This window comes from Oncorhynchus keta, chromosome 26 (genome assembly GCF_023373465.1).
Source record: "Oncorhynchus keta strain PuntledgeMale-10-30-2019 chromosome 26, Oket_V2, whole genome shotgun sequence".
Taxonomy (NCBI): domain Eukaryota; kingdom Metazoa; phylum Chordata; class Actinopteri; order Salmoniformes; family Salmonidae; genus Oncorhynchus; species Oncorhynchus keta.
The window spans coordinates 39,903,726-39,916,755 of NC_068446.1; the positions used below are offsets into that span (position 1 = coordinate 39,903,726).

At 49.9% G+C, this 13,030-nt stretch overlaps 1 protein-coding gene across 1 annotated transcript in view; it reads right to left on the reverse strand.

Annotated features, from left to right (window-relative positions):
- Positions 1-13,030, reverse strand: part of LOC118378820 (unconventional myosin-IXAa-like) — a 311,583-nt gene that overhangs the window by 124,994 nt on the left and 173,559 nt on the right. The window contains 2 exon segments of the mRNA XM_052480840.1: positions 410-536; positions 7,715-7,815. Coding sequence (XP_052336800.1) covers positions 410-536; positions 7,715-7,815 — 228 coding nt within the window.

Below are 13,030 nucleotides of genomic sequence, written 5' to 3' on the forward strand. Positions count from 1 at the left end.
ATGTTTCTTTCACAGTTGCCAAATAGTTCAACATGTCAAGAATGAATGTCCGTGTGTACAATGTTCACGTCTCTGTGTCTGTCTGTAAACCTGCGCTGAGGAAATTAAATAAACATACCTTTTGAAAAACATATATTAACACCCTCTCTACTTGGTCACGGAATTATAAAAAGATGGAGGTTCTCTTTCAGCCATAACTAAAGCCTCTACTGAAGTTAATAACATTACAGACCTGACAACAGCCCTCAAACTAATAACTGTCGTAGCGTACCTGAAACCATGCTGAATGATTGGATGAATGGCAGGACGGATGGATGATGGATGGATGGATGATGGATGGACGGACGGACTGATAAATTCACAAATGAACGAATGACTAGATGGATGACCAATAGACATGGAGGTTCACCTGGAGCAGCTCTGAGATGGTAGGCAGCACATCTGGGTTACAGATGTCTATGGAGTCATCTCTGTAGGTCTTCTTCTTGTAGAGGATGTTGCCCAGGTAGAGGATAGCAGACAGCAGAGAGAAGATCCTATCAGACAGAGAGGAGAGAGTCAGACAGCAGGGAGAAGATCCTACCAGACAGAGAGGAGAGACTCAGACAGCAGGGAGAAGATCCTACCAGACAGAGAGGAGAGAGTCAGACAGCAGGGAGAAGATCCTACCAGACAGAGAGGAGAGAGAGTCAGACAGCAGGGAGAAGATCCTACCAGACAGAGAGGAGAGAGTCAGACAGCAGGGAGAAGATCCTACCAGACAGAGAGGAGAGACTCAGACAGCAGGGAGACGATCCTATCAGACATGGAGGAGAGAGTCAGACAGCAGGGAGAAGATCCTACCAGACAGAGAGGAGAGACTCAGACAGCAGGGAGACGATCCTATCAGACATGGAGGAGAGAGTCAGACAGCAGGGAGAAGATCCTACCAGACAGAGAGGAGAGATTCAGACAGCAGGGAGAAGATCCTACCAGACAGAGAGGAGAGAGAGTCAGACAGCAGGGAGAAGATCCTACCAGACAGAGAGGGAGAGAGAGTCAGACAGCAGGGAGAAGATCCTACCAGACAGAGAGGGAGAGAGAGTCAGACAGCAGGGAGACGATCCTAACAGACAGAGAGGAGAGACTCAGACAGCAGGGAGAAGATCCTACCAGACAGAGAGGAGAGAGTCAGACAGCAGGGAGAAGATCCTACCAGACAGAGAGGAGAGAGTCAGACAGCAGGGAGAAGATCCTACCAGACAGAGAGGAGAGACTCAGACAGCAGGGAGACGATCCTATCAGACATGGAGGAGAGAGTCAGACAGCAGGGAGAAGATCCTACCAGACAGAGAGGAGAGATTCAGACAGCAGGGAGAAGATCCTACCAGACAGAGAGGAGAGAGAGTCAGACAGCAGGGAGAAGATCCTACCAGACAGAGAGGGAGAGAGAGTCAGACAGCAGGGAGAAGATCCTACCAGACAGAGAGGGAGAGAGAGTCAGACAGCAGGGAGACGATCCTAACAGACAGAGAGGAGAGACTCAGACAGCAGGGAGAAGATCCTACCAGACAGAGAGGAGAGAGAGAGTCAGACAGCAGGGAGAAGATCCTACCAGACAGAGAGGGAGAGAGAGAGTCAGACAGCAGGGAGAAGATCCTACCAGACAGAGAGGAGAGAGAGAGTCAGACAGCAGGGAGAAGATCCTACCAGACAGAGAGGAGAGAGTCAGACAGCAGGGAGAAGATCCTACCAGACAGAGAGGAGAGAGTCAGACAGCAGGGAGAAGATCCTACCAGACAGAGAGGAGAGAGTCAGACAGCAGGGAGAAGATCCTACCAGACAGAGAGGAGAGAGTCAGACAGCAGGGAGAAGATCCTACCAGACAGAGAGGAGAGAGTCAGACAGCAGGGAGAAGATCCTACCAGACAGAGAGGGAGAGAGAGAGTCAGACAGCAGGGAGAAGATCCTACCAGACAGAGAGGAGAGAGTCAGACAGCAGGGAGAAGATCCTACCAGACAGAGAGGAGAGATTCAGAAAGCAGGGATAAGATCCTACCAGACAGAGAGGAGAGAGAGTCAGACAGCAGGGAGAAGATCCTACCAGACAGAGAGGAGAGAGAGTCAGACAGCAGGGAGAAGATCCTACCAGACAGAGAGGGAGAGAGAGTCAGACAGCAGGGAGAAGATCCTACCAGACAGAGAGGGAGAGAGAGTCAGACAGCAGGGAGACGATCCTAACAGACAGAGAGGAGAGACTCAGACAGCAGGGAGAAGATCCTACCAGACAGAGAGGAGAGAGAGAGTCAGACAGCAGGGAGAAGATCCTACCAGACAGAGAGGGAGAGAGAGAGTCAGACAGCAGGGAGAAGATCCTACCAGACAGAGAGGAGAGAGAGAGTCAGACAGCAGGGAGAAGATCCTACCAGACAGAGAGGAGAGAGTCAGACAGCAGGGAGAAGATCCTACCAGACAGAGAGGAGAGAGTCAGACAGCAGGGAGAAGATCCTACCAGACAGAGAGGAGAGAGTCAGACAGCAGGGAGAAGATCCTACCAGACAGAGAGGGAGAGAGAGAGTCAGACAGCAGGGAGAAGATCCTAATAGACAGAGAGGGAGAGAGAGAGTCAGACAGCAGGGAGAAGATCCTACCAGACAGAGAGGAGAGAGAGAGTCAGACAGCAGGGAGAAAATCGTACCAGACAGAGAGGAGAGAGTCAGACAGCAGGGAGAAGATCCTACCAGACAGAGAGGAGAGACTCAGACAGCAGGGAGAAGATCCTACCAGACAGAGAGGGAGAGAGAGAGTCAGACAGCAGGGAGAAGATCCTACCAGACAGAGAGGGAGAGAGTCAGACAGCAGGGAGAAGATCCTACCAGACAGAGAGGAGAGACTCAGACAGCAGGGAGAAGATCCTACCAGACAGAGAGGGAGAGAGAGAGTCAGACAGCAGGGAGAAGATCCTAACAGACAGAGAGGAGAGACTCAGACAGCAGCGAGAAGATCCTACTAGACAGAGAGGAGAGAGAGAGTCAGACAGCAGGGAGAAGATCCTACCAGACAGAGAGGAGAGAGTCAGACAGCAGGGAGAAGATCCTACCAGACAGAGAGGGAGAGAGAGAGTCAGACAGCAGGGAGAAGATCCTACCAGACAGAGAGGGAGAGAGAGAGTCAGACAGCAGGGAGAAGATCCTACCAGACAGAGAGGAGAGAGTCAGACAGCAGGGAGAAGATCCTAACAGACAGAGAGGAGAGACTCAGACAGCAGGGAGAAGATCCTACCAGACAGAGAGGAGAGTCAGACAGCAGGGAGAAGATCCTACCAGACATTGAGGGAGAGAGAGAGTCAGACAGCAGGGAGAAGATCCTACCAGACAGAGAGGAGAGAGTCAGACAGCAGGGAGAAGATCCTACCAGACAGAGAGGAGAGAGTCAGACAGCAGGGAGAAGATCCTACCAGACAGAGGGAGAGAGAGAGTCAGACAGCAGGGAGAAGATCCTACCAGACAGAGAGGAGAGAGTCAGACAGCAGGGAGAAGATCCTACCAGACAGAGAGGGAGAGAGAGAGTCAGACAGCAGGGAGAAGATCCTACCAGACAGAGAGGAGAGAGTCAGACAGCAGGGAGAAGATCCTAACAGACAGAGAGGAGAGAGTCAGACAGTAGGGAGAAGATCCTAACAGACAGAGAGGAGAGAGTCAGACAGCAGGGAGAAGATCCTACCAGACAGAGAGGGAGAGAGAGACTCAGACAGCAGGGAAAACATCCTAACAGACAGAGAGGAGATACTCAGACAGCAGGGAGAAGATCCTACCAGACAGAGAGGAGAGAGTCAGACAGCAGGGAGAAGATCCTACCAGACAGAGAGGAGAGAGTCAGACAGCAGGGAGAAGATCCTACCAGACAGAGAGGAGAGAGTCAGACAGCAGGGAGAAGATCCTACCAGACAGAGAGGAGAGAGAGTCAGACAGCAGGGAGAAGATCCTACCAGACAGAGAGGAGAGAGTCAGACAGCAGGGAGAAGATCCTACCAGACAGAGAGGAGAGACTCAGACAGCAGGGAGAAGATCCTATCAGACAGGAGGAGAGAGTCAGACAGCAGGGAGAAGATCCTACCAGACAGACAGAGGAGGAGAGAGAGACTCAGACAGCAGGGAGAGTCAGACAGCAGGGAGAAGATCCTACCAGACAGAGAGGAGAGAGTCAGACAGCAGGGAGAAGATCCTACCAGACAGAGAGGGAGAGAGAGAGTCAGACAGCAGGGAGAAGATCCTACCAGACAGAGAGGAGAGAGAGTCAGACAGCAGGGAGAAGATCCTACCAGACAGAGAGGGAGAGAGAGTCAGACAGCAGGGAGAAGATCCTACCAGACAGAGAGGGAGAGAGAGTCAGACAGCAGGGAGAAGATCCTAACAGACAGAGAGGGAGAGAGTCAGACAGCAGGGAGAAGATCCTACCAGACAGAGAGACTCAGACAGAGGGAGAGATCCTACCAGACAGTCAGACAGCAGGGAGAAGATCCTACCAGACAGAGAGGGAGAGAGAGAGTCAGACAGCAGGGAGAAGATCCTACCAGACAGAGAGGAGAGAGAGAGTCAGACAGCAGGGAGAAGATCCTACCAGACAGAGAGGAGAGAGTCAGACAGCAGGGAGAAGATCCTACCAGACAGAGAGGAGAGAGTCAGACAGCAGGGAGAAGATCCTACCAGACAGAGAGGAGAGAGTCAGACAGCAGGGAGAAGATCCTACAGACAGAAAGAGGAGAGAGAGAGTCAGACAGCAGGGAGAAGATCCTACCAGACAGAGAGGAGAGAGTCAGACAGCAGGGAGAAGATCCTACCAGACAGAGAGGAGAGATTCAGAAAGCAGGGATAAGATCCTACCAGACAGAGAGGAGAGAGAGTCAGACAGCAGGGAGAAGATCCTACCAGACAGAGAGGAGAGAGAGTCAGACAGCAGGGAGAAGATCCTACCAGACAGAGAGGGAGAGAGAGTCAGACAGCAGGGAGAAGATCCTACCAGACAGAGAGGGAGAGAGAGTCAGACAGCAGGGAGACGATCCTAACAGACAGAGAGGAGAGACTCAGACAGCAGGGAGAAGATCCTACCAGACAGAGAGGAGAGAGAGAGTCAGACAGCAGGAGAAGATCCTACCAGACAGAGAGGAGAGAGAGAGTCAGACAGCAGGGAGAAGATCCTACCAGACAGAGAGGAGAGAGTCAGACAGCAGGGAGAAGATCCTACCAGACAGAGAGGAGAGAGTCAGACAGCAGGGAGAAGATCCTACCAGACAGAGAGGAGAGAGTCAGACAGCAGGGAGAAGATCCTACCAGACAGAGAGGAGAGAGTCAGACAGCAGGGAGAAGATCCTACCAGACAGAGAGGAGAGAGAGAGTCAGACAGCAGGGAGAAGATCCTAATAGACAGAGGAGAGAGAGAGTCAGACAGCAGGGAGAAGATCCTACCAGACAGAGAGGAGAGAGAGAGTCAGACAGCAGGGAGAAAATCGTACCAGACAGAGAGGAGAGAGTCAGACAGCAGGGAGAAGATCCTACCAGACAGAGAGGAGAGACTCAGACAGCAGGGAGAAGATCCTACCAGACAGAGAGGGAGAGAGAGAGTCAGACAGCAGGGAGAAGATCCTACCAGACAGAGAGGGAGAGAGTCAGACAGCAGGGAGAAGATCCTACCAGACAGAGAGGAGAGAGTCAGACAGCAGGGAGAAGATCCTACCAGACAGAGAGGAGAGACTCAGACAGCAGGGAGAAGATCCTACCAGACAGAGAGGGAGAGAGAGAGTCAGACAGCAGGGAGAAGATCCTAACAGACAGAGAGGAGAGACTCAGACAGCAGGGAGAAGATCCTACCAGACAGAGAGGAGAGACTCAGACAGCAGGGAGAAGATCCTAACAGACAGAGATGGAGAGAGAGAGTCAGACAGCAGGGAGAAGATCCTAACAGACAGAGAGGAGAGACTCAGACAGCAGCGAGAAGATCCTACTAGACAGAGAGGAGAGAGAGAGTCAGACAGCAGGGAGAAGATCCTACCAGACAGAGAGGAGAGAGTCAGACAGCAGGGAGAAGATCCTACCAGACAGAGAGGGAGAGAGAGAGTCAGACAGCAGGGAGAAGATCCTACCAGACAGAGAGGGAGAGAGAGTCAGACAGCAGGGAGAAGATCCTACCAGACAGAGAGGAGAGAGTCAGACAGCAGGGAGAAGATCCTAACAGACAGAGAGGAGAGACTCAGACAGCAGGGAGAAGATCCTACCAGACAGAGAGGAGAGTCAGACAGCAGGGAGAAGATCCTACCAGACATTGAGGGAGAGAGAGAGTCAGACAGCAGGGAGAAGATCCTACCAGACAGAGAGGAGAGAGTCAGACAGCAGGGAGAAGATCCTACCAGACAGAGAGGAGAGAGTCAGACAGCAGGGAGAAGATCCTACCAGACAGAGGGAGAGAGAGAGTCAGACAGCAGGGAGAAGATCCTACCAGACAGAGAGGAGAGAGTCAGACAGCAGGGAGAAGATCCTACCAGACAGAGAGGGAGAGAGAGAGTCAGACAGCAGGGAGAAGATCCTACCAGACAGAGAGGAGAGAGTCAGACAGCAGGGAGAAGATCCTAACAGACAGAGAGGAGAGAGTCAGACAGTAGGGAGAAGATCCTAACAGACAGAGAGGAGAGAGTCAGACAGCAGGGAGAAGATCCTACCAGACAGAGAGGGAGAGAGAGACTCAGACAGCAGGGAAAACATCCTAACAGACAGAGAGGAGATACTCAGACAGCAGGGAGAAGATCCTACCAGACAGAGAGGAGAGAGTCAGACAGCAGGGAGAAGATCCTACCAGACTGAGAGGAGAGAGTCAGACAGCAGGGAGAAGATCCTACCAGACAGAGAGGAGAGAGTCAGACAGCAGGGAGAAGATCCTACCAGACAGAGAGGAGAGAGTCAGACAGCAGGGAGAAGATCCTACCAGACAGAGAGGAGAGAGTCAGACAGCAGGGAGAAGATCCTACCAGACAGAGAGGAGAGACTCAGACAGCAGGGAGAAGATCCTACCAGACAGAGAGGAGAGTGTCAGACAGCAGGGAGAAGATCCTACCAGACAGAGAGGAGAGAGTCAGACAGCAGGGAGAAGATCCTACCAGACAGAGAGGAGAGAGTCAGACAGCAGGGAGAAGATCCTACCAGACAGAGAGGAGAGACTCAGACAGCAGGGAGAAGATCCTACCAGACAGAGAGGAGAGTGTCAGACAGCAGGGAGAAGATCCTACCAGACAGAGAGGAGAGAGTCAGACAGCAGGGAGAAGATCCTACCAGACAGAGAGGAGAGAGTCAGACAGCAGGGAGAAGATCCTACCAGACAGAGAGGAGAGAGTCAGACAGCAGGGAGAAGATCCTACCAGACAGAGAGGAGAGAGAGTCAGACAGCAGGGAGAAGATCCTACCAGACAGAGAGGAGAGTGTCAGACAGCAGGGAGAAGATCCTACCAGACAGAGAGGAGAGAGAGTCAGACAGCAGGGAGAGGATAGAGACATAACAACTAAGGGATAGAGGGAGAAAGAGAAAGACGGTGGGATAGAGAGAGAAAGACAGACAGTGTGTGTGTGTGTGTGTGTGTGTGTGTGTGTGTGTGTGTGTGTGTGTGTGTGTGTGTGTGTGTGTGCGTGCGTGCGTGCGTGCGTGCGTGCGTGCGTGCGTGCGTGCGTGCGTGTGTGTGTAATATACATACTGTTTGCGTGTGGCAGGCAGGAACCCCACCATGTCCATGGCCAGTTGCAGTCTCTCAAAGTCGTGCTTCAGGTCCTCCCCTTCCACTGTTAAGCAGTCCTGCTGGAGTAACAAGCACTGATGTCAACACACAACTTTAAGAACACCTGCTGTTTCCATGACATAGACTGACCAGGTGAATCCAGGTGAAATCTATGATCCCTTATTGATGTCACTTGTTAAATCCACTTCAATCAGTTTAGATGAATGGGAGGAGACGGGTTACTGAAGGATTGTTAAGCCTTGAGACATGGATTGTGTGTGTGGGCCATTCAGAGGGTGAATAGGCAAGACAAAAGATTGAAGGGCCATTGAACGGGGTAGGGTAGTAGGTACCAGTCACACCGGTTTGTGCAACTCAATATTAGGAAGGTGTTCCTAATGTTTTGTAAACTCAGAGTAGTCTGTACAACACTACACACTGAATAGTAGGGTTGCAAAATGCAAAACCTTTACTGAAATTAAGTAGATCTAATAGGAGAGTGTTCACTAGACCACAGACACAAGACATCACAGTGACCAATACAGAACACAGTCCACTAGACCACAGACATCACAGTGACCAATATAGAGCACAGTCCACTAGACATCACAGTGACCAATATAGAGCACAGTCCACTAGACATCACAGTGACCAATATAGAGCACAGTCCACTAGACATCACAGTGACCAATATAGAGCACAGTCCACTAGACATCACAGTGACCAATACAGAACACAGTCCACTAGACCACAGACATCACAGTGACCAATATAGAGCACAGCCCACTACACCACAGACATCACAGTGACCAATATAGAGCACAGTCCACTAGACATCACAGTGACCAATATAGAGCACAGCCCACTACACCACAGACATCACAGTGACCAATATAGAGCACAGTCCACTAGACATCACAGTGACCAATATAGAGCACAGTCCACTAGACATCACAGTGACCAATACAGAACACAGCCCACTAGACCACAGACATCACAGTGACCAATACAGGACACAGTCCACTAGACCACAGACATCACAGTGACCAATACAGAACACAGTCCACTAGACATCACAGTGACCAATACAGAACACAGTCCACTAGACCACAGACATCACAGTGACCAATACAGAACACAGTCCACTAGACCACAGACATCACAGTGACCAATATAGAGCACAGCCCACTAGACCACAGACATCACAGTGACCAATACAGGACACAGTCCACTAGACCACAGACATCACAGTGACCAATACAGAACACAGTCCACTAGACCACAGACATCACAGTGACCAATATAGAGCACAGCCCACTAGACCACAGACATCACAGTGACCAATACAGGACACAGTCCACTAGACCACAGACATCACAGTGACCAATACAGAACACAGTCCACTAGACCACAGACATCACAGTGACCAATATAGAGCACAGCCCACTAGACCACAGACATCACAGTGACCAATACAGGACACAGTCCACTAGACCACAGACATCACAGTGACCAATACAGAACACAGTCCACTAGACATCACAGTGACCAATATAGAGCACAGTCCACTAGACATCACAGTGATCAATATAGAACACAGTCCACTAGACCACAGACATCACAGTGACCAATACAGGACACAGTCCACTAGACCACAGACATCACAGTGACCAATATAGAGCACAGCCCACTAGACCACAGACATCACAGTGACCAATACAGGACACAGTCCACTAGACCACAGACATCACAGTGACCAATATAGAGCACAGCCCACTAGACCACAGACATCACAGTGACCAATATAGAGCACAGTCCACTAGACATCACAGTGACCAATATAGAGCACAGTCCACTAGACCACAGACATCACAGTGACCAATATAGAGCACAGTCCACTAGACATCACAGTGACCAATACAGAACACAGTCCACTAGACCACAGACATCACAGTGACCAATATAGAGCACAGCCCACTAGACCACAGACATCACAGTGACCAATACAGGACACAGTCCACTAGACCACAGACATCACAGTGACCAATACAGAACACAGTCCACTAGACATCACAGTGACCAATACAGAACACAGTCCACTAGACCACAGACATCACAGTGACCAATACAGGACACAGTCCACTAGACCACAGACATCACAGTGACCAATATAGAGCACAGCCCACTAGACCACAGACATCACAGTGACCAATACAGGACACAGTCCACTAGACATCACAGTGACCAATACAGAACACAGTCCACTAGACCACAGACATCACAGTGACCAATATAGAGCACAGCCCACTAGACCACAGACATCACAGTGACCAATACAGGACACAGTCCACTAGACATCACAGTGACCAATACAGAACACAGCCCACTAGACCACAGACATCACAGTGACCAATACAGGACACAGTCCACTAGACCACAGACATCACAGTGACCAATACAGAACACAGTCCACTAGACCACAGACATCACAGTGACCAATATAGAGCACAGCCCACTAGACCACAGACATCACAGTGACCAATACAGGACACAGTCCACTAGACCACAGACATCACAGTGACCAATACAGAACACAGTCCACTAGACCACAGACATCACAGTGACCAATATAGAGCACAGTCCACTAGACATCACAGTGACCAATACAGAACACAGTCCACTAGACCACAGACATCACAGTGACCAATACAGAACACAGTCCACTAGACATCACAGTGACCAATACAGAACACAGTCCACTAGACCACAGACATCACAGTGACCAATACAGGACACAGTCCACTAGACATCACAGTGACCAATACAGGACACAGTCCACTAGACATCACAGTGACCAATACAGAACACAGTCCACTAGACATCACAGTGACCAATATAGAACACAGTCCACTAGACATCACAGTGACCAATACAGAACACAGTCCACTAGACATCACAGTGACCAATACAGGACACAGTCCACTAGACATCACAGTGACCAATATAGAGCACAGTCCACTAGACATCACAGTGACCAATACAGAACACAGCCCACTAGACCACAGACATCACAGTGACCAATACAGGACACAGTCCACTAGACCACAGACATCACAGTGACCAATATAGAGCACAGTCCACTAGACATCACAGTGACCAATATAGAACACAGTCCACTAGACCACAGACATCACAGTGACCAATACAGGACACAGTCCACTAGACCACAGACATCACAGTGACCAATATAGAGCACAGCCCACTAGACCACAGACATCACAGTGACCAATATAGAGCACAGTCCACTAGACATCACAGTGACCAATACAGAACACAGTCCACTAGACCACAGACATCACAGTGACCAATATAGAGCACAGCCCACTAGACCACAGACATCACAGTGACCAATATAGAGCACAGTCCACTAGACATCACAGTGACCAATATAGAGCACAGTCCACTAGACCACAGACATCACAGTGACCAATACAGAACACAGTCCACTAGACCACAGACATCACAGTGACCAATATAGAGCACAGCCCACTAGACCACAGACATCACAGTGACCAATACAGGACACAGTCCACTAGACCACAGACATCACAGTGACCAATATAGAGCACAGTCCACTAGACATCACAGTGACCAATATAGAGCACAGTCCACTAGACATCACAGTGACCAATATAGAACACAGTCCACTAGACCACAGACATCACAGTGACCAATACAGGACACAGTCCACTAGACATCACAGTGACCAATACAGAACACAGTCCACTAGACCACAGACATCACAGTGACCAATATAGAGCACAGCCCACTAGACCACAGACATCACAGTGACCAATACAGGACACAGTCCACTAGACCACAGACATCACAGTGACCAATACAGAACACAGTCCACTAGACCACAGACATCACAGTGACCAATATAGAGCACAGCCCACTAGACCACAGACATCACAGTGACCAATACAGGACACAGTCCACTAGACCACAGACATCACAGTGACCAATACAGAACACAGTCCACTAGACATCACAGTGACCAATATAGAACACAGTCCACTAGACATCACAGTGACCAATACAGAACACAGTCCACTAGACATCACAGTGACCAATACAGGACACAGTCCACTAGACATCACAGTGACCAATATAGAGCACAGTCCACTAGACATCACAGTGACCAATACAGAACACAGTCCACTAGACATCACAGTGACCAATACAGAACACAGTCCACTAGACATCACAGTGACCAATACAGAACACAGCCCACTAGACATCACAGTGACCAATACAGAACACAGTCCACTAGACCACAGACATCACAGTGACCAATACAGAACACAGTCCACTAGACATCACAGTGACCAATACAGAACACAGTCCACTAGACATCACAGTGACCAATACAGGACACAGTCCACTAGACATCACAGTGACCAATATAGAGCACAGTCCACTAGACATCACAGTGACCAATACAGAACACAGCCCACTAGACATCACAGTGACCAATACAGAACACAGTCCACTAGACCACAGATATCACAGTGACCAATACAGAACACAGTCCACTAGACCACAGACATCACAGTGACCAATACAGAACACAGTCCACTAGACATCACAGTGACCAATACAGAACACAGTCCACTAGACATCACAGTGACCAATACAGAACACAGTCCACTAGACATCACAGTGACCAATACAGAACACAGTCCACTAAAGGTGAAGGCTGGTGGAACAAACTCCCTCACGACGCCAGGACAGCGGAGTCAATCACCACCTTCCGGAGACACCTGAAACCCCACCTCTTTAAGGAATACCTAGGATAGGATAAGTAATCCTTCTCACCCCCCTAAAAGATTTAGATGCACTATTGTAAAGTGGCTGTTCCACTGGATGTCATAAGGTGAATGCACCAATTTGTAAGTCGCTCTGGATAAGAGCGTCTGCTAAATGACTTAAATGTAAATGTAATGTAAATGTACAATAGCAGTGAGACAACAACACAATGAAGGATATCAACACACCTGTACCAACCCAGCACCAAATCACCCCACAGTCAATCACGGACAACAAAAAGAAAACCAGCCCGTTGCGGACCAGGATGTCTTGCTCCCAGACAAACCAAACAACTTCTTTGCTCGCTTTGAGGACAATACAGTGCCACCGACACGTCCCGCTACCAAAACCTGCGGGCTCTCCTTCACCGCAGCCAACGTGAGCAAAACATTTAAACGTGTTAACCCTCGCAAGGCTGCCGTC